This window comes from Chrysemys picta, chromosome 1 (genome assembly GCF_011386835.1).
Source record: "Chrysemys picta bellii isolate R12L10 chromosome 1, ASM1138683v2, whole genome shotgun sequence".
Classification (NCBI taxonomy): Eukaryota; Metazoa; Chordata; order Testudines; family Emydidae; genus Chrysemys; species Chrysemys picta.
The window spans coordinates 109,425,163-109,440,990 of NC_088791.1; the positions used below are offsets into that span (position 1 = coordinate 109,425,163).

Below are 15,828 nucleotides of genomic sequence, written 5' to 3' on the forward strand. Positions count from 1 at the left end.
CTACAAAGGATGGTTCACGTTTGGGAATCTCCCTAACATCCTCAGCCATGTAGACTGAAGCAAAGAATTCATTTAGTTTCTCCGCAATTATTTTATCGTCTTTAAGTGCCCCTTTTGTATCTCGATGGTCCAGGGGCCCCACTGGTTGTTTAGCAGGCTTCCTGCGTCTGATGTACTTAAAAAACATTTTGTTATTACCTTTTGAGGTAATGATTTGCATAATGGCATAGAGAGTACACTTAAAAAGTTTGTGGATGATACCAAGGTTGGAGGGGTTGCAAATGCTTTGGAGGATAGGATTAAAATTCAAAATGATCTGGACAAACTGAAGAAATGGTCTGAAGTAAACAGGATGAAATTCAATAAGGACAAATGCAAAGTACTCCACTTAGGAAGGAACAATTAGTTGCACACATACAAAATGGGAAATGACTGCCTAGGAAGGAGTACTGCGGAAAGGGGTCTGCAGGTCATAGTGGATCACAAGCTAAATATGAGTGAAACAGTGTAACACTGTTGCAAAAAAAAAAAAAAAAAACGGAAACATTCTGGGATGTATTAACAGGAATGTTGTAAGCAAGACACAAGAAGTAATTCTTCAGCTCCACTCCACGCTGATTAAGCCTCAACTGGAGTACTGGGTCCAGTTCTGGCCACCACATTTCAGGAAAGATGTGGACAAATTGGAGAAAGTCCAGAGAAGAGCAACAAAAATGATTTAAGGGTCTAGAAGACATGACCTATGAGGGAAGATTGAAAACAATTGGTTTGTTTAGACTAGAAAAGAGAAGACTGAGAGGGGGCATGATAACAGTTTTCAAGTACATAAAAGGTTGTTACAAGGAGGAGGGCGAAAAATTGTTCTCCTTAACCTCTGAGGATAGGACAAGAAGCAATGGGCTTAAATTGCAGTAAGGGCGGTTTAGGTTGGACATTAGGAAAGACTTTCTAACTGATAGGATAGTTAGGCACTGGAATAGCTTGCCTAGGGAGGTTGTGAAATCTCCATCATTGGAGATTTTTAAGAGCAGGTTAGACAAACAACTGGACTAGATAATACTTAGTCCTGCCTTGAGTGCAGGGAACTGGACTAGATGACCTCTCAAGGTCCCTTCCAGTCCTATGATTCTATGGTGACAGCTGGTTTTAATATTAATTAATTTTCAATAATTAGAAGTACTGGTCATAAGATTGTCAGGACAATTAAACAGTATAGTGGTGTAAGGCCATATGTCCAAAGGAAATGTCCTTAGCTGTAGTTCCCTTGACTTAGAAATGTTAACTCCACTAATAATTGATCTACTCCGCATACAGTTTGTCCATCGTCTTGTGGGTTGACTAAGTGGAGGGGGAAAAAATGGTCTATACAGTTTCCCCAGATGGTAACAACTTCCTTGAGCTTTTTAACACCTCCACATTTCAAACCACACAAGATTAATAGTTGACTCTGCAGCCCTTGTACTGCATACCACTTACACAAACAGACCTGTTGACTTCCATGGGACCACTCATGCAAGTAAGCACTATTCCACATGATTAAGGGCTGCAGAGCCAGACCCTAAACGTGCAAAGCTCCTTGAGGAATACATTACAGGAAATTCTGCCAGCATTGGCCTGATGATATATGTGTGGGAAGGAGAAACTAGATCTCGTTTTTCAGTTGCAGTCTGATTTCTTCCTTTTAAAGAAATGTATTATTTGTAGTTCTTAAAAGGAATTAAGTTCATGGCCTTTATTCTTTCTATTGGAGCATAGTTTAGATCACACATTTTTGCACTGTTGGATACTTTTAACACACAATATGCAAAACTTATCCCAGTAACAGTTTTTTAAAAAAACACTGTGTGTAGCTGTGGGGAGCGAGTATTTCAAGAATTTTATCTCGCACATGTCTGAAAAGGGGGCTGGAGTTGCTAGAAGTTGCACACTTAATTAGCTCTCATGAAGTTACCATGCTTATGACAAACTGCTGTGTCTGAGGTTGTGTGTGATGGCTAAAGAAGGAGAGAGCAGGTGGGAGTGACACGAAGAGATGGCATCTTGATTGCCTTGGTCCTACACAGTATCTTCCCCAGTAATTTGAGAGCTATGAATCTGAAATAGGGCTTAAAGTTCCTTTGCTCCTGGCTTTGTAAAAGATGCTCTTAAGAAGAAAGTTTCATGCTCAAGGGAATTAGTACAGACTGCTGTAATTCAATGTCTTCTAGTCCCTTGCAAGGTGACTTTCAAACCAGAGCAGACTAAATAAGAGAACACTTCTACAACACAGTTTCACTCAATCAAAGCTTCCTAGGTTCCCTTTGCTGTTTATGAAGATATTTGTGCCTTTAAAGCGAGGATGTCTCTCTCACTGGGAGCCCAACTCCTCCCTCTGCTTGGTCTCAGTTGCAGCTCGGTGTTTGTGCCATGATATGTTGCCATGGAAATGGTTGTGATATCAGAAAGTGTGATATCACCAGTTTTACAGTGATGCAACTCTACTGCTTTCACTGGAGTATGTCCTGATTTACTCCAGTCTGAGCAGGGTGGCCAACTCTCATGGGTTTTATCCTGTGACTCATGGTATTTGGTGTTTCTTCTTCAAACTTCAGCTTCCGGAGTCAAGTTGTTTTGTGAGAATCTCAGCTTTTATCTTTTTTACAAGGAGATTTGTAGCTCTTGTTGTTGCAGAGAAAAGCCAGAAAATGTGACATGAACGTACCCTAAAAGCTCAGAAGGCAAACAAAAAGCTCCCAGAAATTTTTTGTTTAAATCTCATAAAAATCTTGACAAATTTATCAGTTAATCTCCTGAGTTTGGGGGGCCTACCTCGTGATTTTTGAAGGGTTGGGGTTGGCAATATGGACAATCAGGCTACTGTGACTGCACTGCGGTACCATTTAGGAGAAGATAAGCGATGTGGGAGAAAGTTCTGCATAATGCCCTGGGAATACCCTTCCAGATTCCTGACCAGGACTTTGGAACTGCCAAAGAGGTCTCACCAGAGAACTGTGCAGTGAACCCAGCGCACGCTGGGACAGGACTCTGTGAGTTGTCAATGCTTTATGGATACCTGTGTAGTACAGACATGATAACATCCCATAGTCGTATATGTCATTGAGTTTGATTGATTTGAGACCCCATTAATCTAGCATAACATAACTGCTTCTTGGTTTAAACACTGCTTCTATGATCAATAAACTCAACAAGGAAAACTTGCCCCACTCTAAAAGAAAACAAAAGTTATAGTCAGTTGAGACAAAAAACAAGCATGTCTCTCTGAGGCCTGGTCTGCACTAGAAAATTTGGTTGGTTTAACTACGTTGGTCAGAGATATGAAAAAATCTGTTAAGCTGACCTAAATTCCTGTGTAGACAGTGCTAGGTCAACAAAAGAATTTGCCTCTTGGGAGGAAGTGGGTTACCTGTGCCGCCGGAGAACCACTCCCATTGGCGTAAGGAGTGTCTATACTGAACTGACACTAAACTGGGAGGAGTGGTAGATACACTGGAGGGGAGGGATAGGATACAGAGGGACCTAGACAAATTAGAGGATTGGGCCAAAAGAAACCTGATGAGGTTCAACAAGGAGAAGTGCAGAGTCCTGCACTTAGGACGGAAGAATCCCAAGCCCTGACACAGGATTTTCTCCAAAAGTTGCCCTTTGTTTTAGTTAAGAATTCATGATTCTAACTGTGCTCCTTATTTTCCCTGGTAGAATACAAGGGGGTGGTAATTCCATATAGGGATATGCAAACTGTCCAAACTGAACATTTTTAAGAGTGTTTGTGTGTTATCACAACCTATCTTTTCTGCTGGCTGACCTTTATCATGTAAATGTGAAAGCACTTAACCATGACAGTCATTTGCTTTCATCAAGTCATATTTTTTCAAATGCCATTAATTTCAGCTTCCCATTTCTTAAATGAATATGAAGAGGAGAGCTGGTGCATTTAAAAAAAATTAATGGGCCATATTCTACTCTCAGTTACACCACTCTAGATGCAGAGTAAGTCCAGTGAATAAGCTCTGGGATTCACTGATGTAATGACTGAGAGCAGAATTTGAATCTGTGTTAAGAAGCAAAACCATTCTGGTCCACTCCAGGTATTAAGAAATTCATCTGTAAGAAGATACTACAGCCAACATTTTTCAGTGCCCAGCTTGGCACTCTACAGTGGCCTCATTTTGAAAAGTCCTGAGCACCCAAAATGAGGCCCCTTTTAGAGTGTATCAACTGGGGCACCCAAAATAGCTGGTCACTTATGAGTATCTTGGTTTAAAGATCCTTGTAACAAAGCATAATCAGTTATTTGCAATATATATATATAATTGGGACTAAAGTGGTGCAATGGGTTAATAGCCTTTTGCTATTTTAAACTTGGATTCAAATCCTGGTTGTGAAAATCCCTCTTGGTGGTCTCACAAGATTATCAAACAGCTGATCTCATTTGGGAGTCTCAGGAAAAGGCCGTGGTCTGTCATTGCAGTGTTGTTCCAGATCATTAAGGTGCAGGAACAGCAACAGAGCTGGGTGGTAGAAATTTGCACAGCATCTGCCTGCACCATGTTTGGCTCTCACCATTAAAATACCTCCCTTTCACAAGCATTAAATAATATCACCCACAGCAAATGTATGAACTGAGAGGGTAGAGAAAAACAGTAATTCTTTAACACTCTTATGTATGAGCAAGCAGGTAGTTTTCTCATGCCAGCTGGACTGCTGTGGGAAGTGGAAAACCTTATAATTGCTGTTCGATCAGAATTAAAGACCTTATTCCCCTCATAGCGTCTGGCTGCATACTCATGAAATTCACACTAGCTAGAGTGTGGGCAATAGAGTGCCTTTCGTACGCAGGATGTCGCCAGGTGCATTACAAAACAAAGAGTTATAGCCTGATTTTCCAGAAATGCTGAATATCTACCCACAGATCCCATTGAAATCTATGGGGAGCTGCAAATATTCCTTCAGGTCATTTGATATTGGTAATGTAGTTACAGGGGTGTGCAGACGGAATAGCAGCATGTATTCAACAATGACATAGAGCAGCCTTAGGGTGTATCTACCTACAATACAGAGGCTGCAGCAGCGCAGCTACGGTGCTCTAGTTGTGCCACTATAGTGCAGACACTTCCTGCGTCGATGGAAGGGGTTTTTCAGTTGATGTAGGTAGTCTGACTCTCCTAGAGGCAGTAGCTAGGTCGATGGAAAAATTCTTCCATCGATCTAGCTGCATCTACAGTGGAGGTTAGGTCGACCTCACTACATCACACAGGGTGTGAATTGTTTCACAGCCCTGAGCAATGTAGCTACAGCGACCTACATTTGAGGCATAGACCATGCCTTAGACCAGTGATACTCAGACTGCGACTCACAAGCCGCAAGTGGCTCTTTAATGTGTCTCCTGTGGCTCTTTGCAGCACATGATATTAAAACAGTGTGTGATTTAATTATTAACCAGTCTAAGTTATTAACCAACCAGGATGCTTTTACTATGTTATTAACCAATTAAGTTATCAACTTGCACTAAGTTATTCACTTATTTGCTGTGAGAATTCTATCTATGTACAAAAACTAAATATTTCCCCTGTCCTGCTGTTGAAATATGAATTGTACTGTAGTAAATTAATTCACACTATTGTGGCTCTTTGGGGTAATATTGATCGCTAATTTGTCTCCTGAACCACTGAGGTCGGAGTATCACTGCCTTAGACCTTGGAACCCATTTTATTCAACAATCCACACCAGGCACTGCAGGGATTTCAATCTGAATACTTTCGGAGGGACATGTTAAACACACACAAATGAAAGTTTCATGTGCCCCACCCCCATTTCTCTGGAGACCTCTGGCGGGGACACCCAGCAGCAAGGAGGCAGCAACTCCCCCGGCAGCTGCCCTCTCCATGCCCCTGCAGCCCAGGGAACGGAGGAAGCAGCAGGGTGGCTGGCTGCAGGGTCCTCCCCCCACCCTATAGCTGCAGCCTGCGGCTTCTCCTTCCCTACTGCTGGAGTCTCAGCGCTACTGCCTGCTTTGCAGGTGAGGTGAGTCAGAGGCTGGAGGCAGAGGCAACACCTGGGACTCCCAACAGCAGGGAAGAAGCTGTAGCTGTTGGGGGAGGAGGAGCTCCGCTGGCAGCCAGCTGCCCTGTTGCTTCCTCCCTCCCCGGGGCTGCAGGAACACCTGGGGGCAGTGCCCCTGGTTCCCTCCCGCCCACCCCTTTGTGCATGCCCCTGACACCAGAAAACCATTCAGGACTGGAACTGAGTGAATAATTGATTTTTGGCAACATTTACCACAACTACCTCTTGTTGTGACTGTATGGGGAAGTGGAGGTAATTGCTAGTACCCCTGTGAGGTAACAGTTGGGAAACATTGACTCTGTGGGTGAAATCCTAGCCCCACTGAAGTCAATGGAATAACTTCCATTGCCTTTAATAGGGGACAAGAGTTCACCCTATGTGCACAGCTCCCTGAATACTGAGATGAAATGACATGGACTGTTGAAATTCGGTGTGATGATAACAAGGCATTTCCATGAAATATCTGTATGCAGTAACAAAGCTGGTATTACCACTAATAACAAATCTTTGTTTGTTTAAGGAACAATTTAAAGAAGCCCAGGAGGTTTATCAGGCTGGGATAGAGAATTGTCCAGAGAGCTCTGATCTGCATAATAACTATGGTGTTTTCTTAGTTGATACTGGTAAGTGAGATGGAACTGGCAGATTTATGTTACTGGCTTATTTGCTGTGTTGAGTGGGTCTGGTTTATTTAGTAGGGTATTTTTTAGAGATTGTCAAGGGCTCCCAGAGCAGAGGATGGACACACTTACATTGTAGTTTGTAAAACTCCAAATAAATAAATACAGACTGTCCCTGCTCTCTTGAGACTGACCTCAGTGTTACGGTTTGAAGAGATTTGTAACAAATGCTAACACTGTACAGCAGTGCTTCTCAGTGTGTTTCCTGCCACATTTGTCTCACCATACCAGTGCCTGCAGCTATATTCTCGAGGATGAGCAATGCATTACACAGTGGCCTGACGACCGTGTGATAATTTCCCCAAGAACGCATGACCACTCAAAGCCAAAGAGAGACAGACAGACACACCCATGTCACTTTCATGGCTGTTTGTGACTCTGCTCAGTGACAAAGTTGCTCTAGAAGAAGCTGAATGCCACTGCTGTAAAATAAACAAAGCTTTGAAACTACAGTCATTTGGCAAACTTAGGACTCTTGTGGGGAGAATGGATTTCTCAGCGGATTGGTAATGGGATACAGAGCCTTTCACTTCTACACTATTGGTTCAAATCCAGCTTCCATGGCCCCAGGCAGTTCCTGGCATCCACATAATAAAAATCACCACCCCAACTGGATCTTTTATTGACAGTTTTAGAAGCAAGGCCAAGTTTAGACAGACACAGAGACTAAACTACCCTCTCGCTACTAGAGGTGGTCCCTGCAGAACCCGGGTTGAGACATTGATGAAGTACTGCAGACTAAGCTGGCATAGCCGATACCCACTCTGTGCTTCAGGCTATGCTGTTTTCACAACTCAAAGTTAAAGAGGGGCAGACTCAGTTAATACTTGGAAGGGAGTCCTTGGAAAGCCAGGATCTGGCAAGAAGTGGTGTTTGTGATTCTGGCGTTCTTCTCTCTGAGATAGTACTGACTCCTCACTCTTGTCTGATGTTAGTGGGCACTGTGCTGCTGCCAGTAGAAAACAAAAGTGCTGAGTATGTGGGGCCATGAAAGAAATCAGGGTGTTAGGTGCAGAAGTAGAGATTTTACCCTTGTGTTTTGGCAAAGTTCAAACTTCCCTTCCAGTCCTAAACTGTTGTATGAAGCTGCCAAAATGCCCTATTCCATTCTTGAGGTTCCATTTCAATTTAGCATAAATCCATTTCTCTTTGCACTTGTTCATTCTGCAAGGGGAAAGGGTAACTTGTTCCTGTTCTGCATGTACACACACACACACACACACACACACACACACACACACACACACACACACACACACACCATTCTGTTGAGGATATGACCAAGTCTGAAGACAACTGCACAATAAAGTTATGAATGTTTGAAAAATGGCTACTGCACTTATGCAATGGAAAATTGTGTTAAGTCACAGGTTGTGTCCTCACTGAGAGTTAATTTGAGCAATCTACTCTCACGTTTACTCCTCTCCAAATACCCTACCTTGAGTGAGAGTAGCCAGGCTGCAAATAACATGTGAGCTGCATAGAGTGATTGGATTAGCAGCTGATGAGATGCGCTAATTTGACTTCTCCTTCTCGGGCCAGCCAATTCAAATTAGAAGCACCACTGGCCTTAAACCACAGGTTTTTGTGTGTGGGTAGGGCTCAAGTTAGGGACAACACTAAAGTTAAAACTCACATTATCTCTGTAGTGAAGACAAGCCCTCAGTGGGCACACCGATAATGAGATGCACTCCTCCCTCCTGTGTAAACCTATTAAATGTGCACCTAATAGGTAGGCATTAATTGGCCTTAAAGACTTAAGTTCTCTCACTAGCTGTGGCTTAAGTACTTATGCCACTGTAAATATTAAGGCACTTTGAAGATGGTCATCAATGGGGGCAGAGCTAGGCCATCACTGAATATTCTATCCTGAAGGGCTATGTCCTCTTCTGGCTTTGAGGTATTTTAAGTGCTTATGACTCTCACTATGGATTTCTCTCTTGCTTTCCTTTAAAAATTCAGGGAAATAGAACAGAAAAAAATGTTAATGTAAGTTTTATGTGGTACAGATAGGTATTCCCTACCTTTTTGTGACTAAGTTTAGGTTCTAGCCCTGTTGCACATGTGTGCTGTTTTTGATTTCTGTTTTTTTTCTGGCTAAAAATGCAGTTTAATTAAGTGCTGTTCATTGTGAAATGGTTTGTCATAAAACATGTGAAGGGACAGAGCTTCAGCAGCTGCAAATAGACATAGTTCCCTCTACGGTGATTTACACTAGCTGAGAATCTGGCCCAAGATATGCAACATAGCTGAGTTAACATCTACTGAAGTTTTCATATTTGCATTGCTGGGATGTTGATGATTTCAACTATGCTTATGCTTATTTTGTAGTTAATATGCAGTGTGTATGTACATAAAGTATGGTGAGATCCTTCATTATGAAAGGCTAGACATAAAATTAGTATAAATACAAATTCACTCCCCAGGACTAGCAATCTGGCACCTTTCTTCAGCACAAAATGAACTTCAGCATTTTTTTTAAACATAAGGCACAGAAGAATGATTATAGTTTTTCAAGTAACTTGCACAATATTTTGTTTTGTATTTGTGTTTGATCTAGTGGATTTCAGAATCGCATTTGTTATTTCGTGTGTAGATAGGTAAAATACAGTGACACAGTGCCACCCAATGGTTCCTCTGAAACATAGACATCTTGATGATATTCTACAAAACAAGCATTTTCTACCAATACATTCTAAACCCTGGAAATAACTGCAGCAGCATGAGGATTAGTGATCTGTTGGAGTCTGCCTCAGGTGCCTTTTGAGTCCTGAGTGCAAAGGCTGTGCGTGCCCTCAGCCACCCAAAAGGGAATCAGTAGCCTACCGTTGTTGCAAACTGCGGGGTAGGTTATTGTTATTTGTGTATGGCTGCTGGATTTGAATCTTTTTTGCCAAATATTAAAAATGTGTGTTTGTCCCATGTAGCCTTCACAACAGTAATTCTGAGTGGAAAGAAGCGATAACACTTTAGGGGAAGGATTGAAATACCCTTCCTCTAAGTTTTGACTATATTTATTGTCAAATTAGTTTTTAGTTACTATTTTTCTTTTTCCAGATTACCTGGATTTGAGAGACGACTTGTCTCTGTTCCCATCCTATGAGCCTAACTGTCCTTTCAACTGCTGCTTGTAACCCAGTAGCCACTTGCTGCTCCCACTTTCTATCAGAAAAAAATTATTTCCCTCAGTAGCCAAATTCATTTTAAAACTGGAGCTGTTTGTCCTGTCTACATTTGTTTGCAGCCTCTGTCTTTTACAGCTGGCTAAATTTGTGCCTAAAGTTAACTCCTAAATCTCATTTTTCCCTTACTCTTTTATTTGAATGGCAATTTCCCTTTGTGCATAATTTCAAGAAGAGATGAGACAGGATTTCTCTCTCATGATGGTTCCCACCTTCCAAGTACACTGAAGACTGATGAAAGGAGTATTTTGCAACTGATGATGATGATTCTAAAGAATCAGAAGCCTGATTTAGTGCTGAAACTTTTGAGACTTCCATAAGGCACCAGCCTAACAGCCTTTTGCTTTGCAGGGGCTCCTGAGAGAGCAGTGTCCCACTACCAGCAGGCCATCTGGCTCAGCCCAAACCATTACGTGGCCATGGTGAACCTGGGCAGGCTCTACCGCTCTCTGGGGCAGAACAAAGAGACTGAAGCTTGGTACAAACGGTAGGTAATAGAAATAGGATGAAACTTAATAGTGCAAAGTGGTCATGCACTTAGGGACTAACAACAAGAATTTTCCCTTTAAGCTGGGGATGTATCAGTTGGAAGCAACAGAGGAGGAAAAAGACCTAGGTGTACTGCGCGATCACAGGATGACTATGAGCTGCCAATGTGCTGCGGCCATGAAAAAGACTAATGCAGTCCTAGGATGCATCAGGCGAGGTATTTCCAGTAGAGACAGAGAAGTGTTATTGACATAATACAAGGCACTGGTGAGACCTCCTCTGGAATACTGGGTGCAATTCTGGTCTCCCATGTTTATGAAAGATGAGTTCAAACTGGAGCAGGTGCAGAGAAAGGCTACTAGGATGATTTGAGGAATGGAAAACCTACCTTATGAGAGGAGACTTAAGGAGCTTAGCTTGTTTAGCCTAACCAACCAAAGGCTGAGGGGAGATATGACTGCTCTCTCTAAATAAACATCAAAGGGAAAACACTAGGAAGGGAGAGAGTTCTTTAAATTAAGAGCCATTGTTGGCCCAGGTACAAATGGATATAAATTGGCCATCAATAAGTTTAGGCTTGAAATTAGGTGAAGGTTTTTAACCATCAGGTGAGTGAAATTCTAGAGCAACTTTCCAAGGGGAGCAGTGGGGACAAAAAACCTAACTTGTTTTAAGACTGAGCTTGATAAGTTTATGGAGGGGATGATATGATGGGGTTGCCTAAAATGGCATATGGCTCATCCATGACATTTATTAGCAAATGTCTCCAGTGGCGGGAGATGGAACACTAGAGGGGGAGGGCTGAGTTACTACAGAGAATTTGTTCCTTGGTGTCTGGTGGTGGGTCTCACCCACATGCTTAGGTTCTAACGGATCACCATATTTGGGGTCAGGAAGGAATTTTCCCCAGGTCAGATTGGCAGAGACCCTGGGGGGGGGTTCACCTTCGTCTGCAGCATGAGGCATGGGTCACTTTCTGGTTTGAACTAGAGTAAATGGTGGATGCTCTGCATCTTGAAGTCTTTAAATCAAGATTTGAGGTCGTCAGAAACTCAGCCAAAGTTTAGGTACCTAGTACAGGAGAGGGTGAGTGAGGTTTTGTGGCCTGTCATGTGCAGGAGGTCAGACTAGTTGAATACGATGGCCCCTTCTGGCCTTAAAGTCTATGGGTACATCTACACTGTGATAAAAGACCTGCTGCATGGCCGCAGCTGGCCCGAGTCAAGTGACTTGGGTTGCAGAGCTATACAATTGCAGTGTAGAGGTTTGAGCTCAGGCTGGAGCCCGGGCTCTGAGACCCTGTGAATGGGGAGGGTCTCAGATCCTGGGCTCCCGGCAAAGCCCTAACATCTACACTGCTATTTTTGGTCCCGCAGCCCCAACCCTGCATGTCCGAGCCAGCTGACCCCAGGCTCTAAGACTTGGTGCTACGGGTATTTTATCGCAGTGTAGATGTACCCTTTGAGTCCGTGATTCAGGACGGGAGGCTAACTCCTCACTCGTCTCCACCCACATCCAGTCTTTGTTACAAGACCTTACGAAGATTTGTTAGCCTTTTACTCTTCCAGTGCAATGTTGGGTTCTTCTGTCACTCAGCTGGAGGGAGTGAATATGTTCACCATTGTTGCTGTCTTGCTGGTATTTGAGAGTGCGCACCGCCCTATATTTCAGTTGACGATCAGCCAGCCTGGACTGTTCAGCAAGTGCCTTGCTATGCTCCTCTTGAGCCCAGCCCCAGGACATCCTCTGCTACCTTCAGCTGCAGGGATGTTCTGTTTATGAGCTCAGTGGTTTCTGGTCGTTGTCAGTAATCCGTTAATGCCGTTCACATGACACTAAAAGCATTCCAGGGAGGGACGGTCACATCTGTATTAGAGTATGTCACTGCCAGGCAATCCTACACCTCCAGGAATCCAGGCTCTCTTCAGGGAATCTCCTGTTCTGCAATACAGCACTGCACTGTGTGCTGAACAAACAGCTTCTTGGAGATTTTCCTCCCAATGCGTCAGAGGGGATGGACTTTCTTTTGCCTCCTTGTTGGAACGCCTCCCTTTTCTTACCTGCATTGCCACCCTCATCCCACAGCCAGTGGTGCTGGAACGATTTTTATAGTAAGGGTGCTGAAGGCGGAAACCATGTATTGGGGTTGATAACACTACTTCAAGCCAGGGGCTCTGGCAGCACCCTTAGTTCTAGCACCACAGCTGCAGATTTCCATTCCCTTCAGAGCCTGTCCCTTCTGCTCATTAACAGGCCAGCGGGATTGCTGTTGGGGGCACTCCCTCCTCCCATCAGGGACTATGAATGCAGCCTCTACCGTCTTCCCTTCAGGGCTGGCTTGGAGCAAAAGGTCAGAATGGGACCTCAGGCTCTGGTCTGGCAGTGCAGAGCATTAACCTTTCAAGGCAAATCCCACAGCCAATCCCACTCTTGTCTTACGCTCTGATCCCAGCATCACCTGAAGACGTTTCCTTCTTCCCAACATGTAGAGCGTTGAAAGTATCGCGGAAGGCAGAAATTCTGTCCCCACTGGGAGCTCTCTACTACAACACGGGGCGGTATGAAGAAGCTTTACAGGTTTACAGGGAAGCCGCAGCACTGCAGCCTTCAAACAAGGAGATTCGACTGGCCCTGGTGAGTGTATGACGAGAACGTTGGTGGCAGGGGTATGTTAGTATTTAGAAATATTATCCAAGGCGTGGAGGTTTGAGGGGGTTCAGCCTCAGCCTGGCTTTCTTTCCACGTGGATGATAATTACTGTGAGCTTTCCCTAGAACAGGCAACTGAGCATGTCTTGGTTTTAATTTTGTCCTGAGGCAGGAAGGGGTCTTCCTCATCTGTGTCAAAGCCCAGAAAATTGGCCTCCAACTCTTTTTTCTTCTCAAACTGTTAGGCCCCACATTCTAGCTGAGGAGGACCAGAAGTGACTTGCTCCAGAGCCAGCCAGTCATTCCTTCTGTCCTCCAGGTGCTGCTGAATCATTGCCTGTTAGCACTCCCACCTCCTGCCTTGCCAGAAAGCAGGATGCCAGGACTAGACGCTGGGTCCCGGGCTTAGTAGTGCATGCTAGCTGGGCCACTGTATTGACTCTGATCTTACCAGCCAAGCAGGCTAGCCTAAGTTTTCACAGCTCTTTTGACATCAGTGTGTGACGAGAGAGGAGTGTCATAAAAAGGGATGAAAACTCTGTTTACCATTGATCTCTAGGCACAGGTTTTAGCAATGATGGGACAATCAAAGGAAGCTGAAAAAATGACTAACCATATTGTGACAGAAGAGGCCGAGTGCCTAGAATGCTACCGCCTTTTATCAGCAATCTACAGCAAGCAGGAGCGTTACAGCAAGGTACCATGAACTCCGTGTGCTGCTGTCCCACACACACACACAATGAAAGGTCTTGGGATGAATTTTAATCTCTGTACAGTCAAAGGCTAGATCCTGTCCTGAGATGTGTGTAGCAAGGGGCGTGTAGCCACATCATGACTGATACAGTTTGTGCATGCACAATAGCTGGATTGCTTTATATGATGCTTCCGTTCAGCTAGGTCAGTGTTTCTTAAACTTTTTGATCCCAGTGACTGGCGTGCTGCCTTTCTAAACTGTGTCAGGAAAATCTCATGGACCGGCGCCAACCCACAGACGGGTTGTTGAGAAACACTGGTCTAGGAAATAGGATTGAAGGCCAAAGGCTTGATTTTTTTTTTTTTTCAGAGGTGTTGAGTACTCAGTTCCTATTGACTCCAGCTGCTGGGATCTGGTCAGCATCTCAGAAAATCAGGCTGCGAGGTGCTAGAATTTAGGTTTCTGAACGTGGTAAAAGTCCACGAGCAAACAGAAATTTGGGGAGCAGGGTGGTGATGCTGTGTATTGCTCAGTGGCTCATGTGCTCCAATATCATAGTGATGGGCACAGCATAAGAACCTGGATAGAATAGAATATTGTGTCCCCTCTCTCTCTCTTTCTGCAGGCCCTTGAAGCTATAGATAAAGCTCTGCAGCTAAAACCAAAGGATCCAAAAGTCATATCGGAGCTCTTTTTTACTAAAGGAAATCAGCTAAGAGAACAGAACCTTCTTGACAAGGCTTTTGAGGTATAACAAGTAACCGCTCTAAAGCACATGGCTATGTTTATAGTTCAAGAACTGAGCTCACTAGCTGTAATTAATAATCTGCAGAGAGCATACATGGTGCTTGTTCACTTATATAGCTCATCTTGTCACCATATAGGACAGCTGGGATTATGGAAGGGTAGTATCAATTCCATAGTTAAAGTTATAACAGTGTTCTCTCCCCCTCCTTTCCTTTTTGAAATACTCCTACACAAAAAATCTCTCTCCAATTTGGTAGATTTACTTATGGAACCAGGGATAGCTCTCTAGCTATTCGAGATCATAAGTTTAAGTCCTGAATCATAAAGTTTAACACCCTGTCCAAATATTCTGTTATAATTAATTAGAAGTCTGAGTATACTTGTTATCCATATAAATGTCCAGACGCTCTTTGAATCCTCCTCAGTTATGATGTCCCAAAAATAGAGGTGATCCTCAGAGTCCAGAAATTCTTTTAATGATTTTTCCCCACCTTTGTAGAAGCAAAATAAAGGGGTAGGAGGGACCTACAGTCCTTGTTAAATCTGCACACAGGTATCCATGTTGTAAGAAAGACTGCAGCCATTCAGATGTTAAAACCTTGCCAATGTTCTCTCCCTCCCTGCACATACATGCTGATGTGGAGTTATGGAGATGCTTTTCTTACAAGGTAAATACTGTGTGCAGAAGGGAGCTGTGAAGCTCAGAGCACCCCGGAAGGTCAGGATCAGCAGAAGAGAATGCACTGTCCTGGAAGTTGCCTTGATTCCCTGCGGGACTCTGCAGACAAAGCAAATTCCCCCAAATAGGCCCAAATAGGGGAAATGGTCACTTCATTTGTCTCCACTTAAGACTCTGAAACAACGCACATTTTGTATGTAAGAAAAATCAAGAAAGAAGACAACAGTCTTTTAAAGGGATTGGTGTGGGGAGTCATTTCCTCCCTAATGTGGCTTTTAGTCAGGGACACAAGCATCTTAACCTGAAGACATTTCATATTTATTTAGAGCTATAAAGTGGCTGTGGAGCTGAATCCAGATCAAGCTCAGGCATGGATGAACATGGGAGGGATTGAGCATATCAAGGTAGGAAAATCTCTTGCTTTTCTGCAGGCTGTCAAGTAAAGGGACTATTTCTGTCCTTCGAATACATTGCTGAACTTGCCCTCAGGCAGCTAAGAAGTGCGTGTTCAGTGTGTCTTTTTTTGTCGCCCGCTGAGTTGGATCCAAAGAGGGTGCGAGTCTGTTACAGCCCCAGCTAGAGATCCTGGCTCTAACTCAAGTTGTAGAGATTTGTGCCTTTAACTCTGGAAATCTCTAGTTCAGTCCCT

The 15,828-nt window shown here is 43.7% G+C and overlaps 1 protein-coding gene across 7 annotated transcripts in view; it reads left to right on the top strand.

Annotated features, from left to right (window-relative positions):
• The window catches only part of TMTC1 (transmembrane O-mannosyltransferase targeting cadherins 1), a 209,701-nt gene that overhangs the window by 178,320 nt on the left and 15,553 nt on the right, over positions 1 to 15,828 (top strand). For 5 of the 7 annotated variants that reach the window (XM_042849892.2, XM_005308732.5, XM_008164207.4 and 2 more), the window contains 6 exons: positions 6,581 to 6,683; positions 10,274 to 10,409; positions 12,901 to 13,045; positions 13,619 to 13,756; positions 14,379 to 14,501; positions 15,506 to 15,583. In XM_042849892.2, the coding sequence (XP_042705826.2) occupies positions 6,581 to 6,683; positions 10,274 to 10,409; positions 12,901 to 13,045; positions 13,619 to 13,756; positions 14,379 to 14,501; positions 15,506 to 15,583 (723 nt within the window). The remainder of the gene's footprint in view (positions 1 to 6,580; positions 6,684 to 10,273; positions 10,410 to 12,900; positions 13,046 to 13,618; positions 13,757 to 14,378; positions 14,502 to 15,505; positions 15,584 to 15,828) is intronic. The other 2 variants (XM_042849886.2, XM_042849889.2) reach the window with 2 other exon arrangements.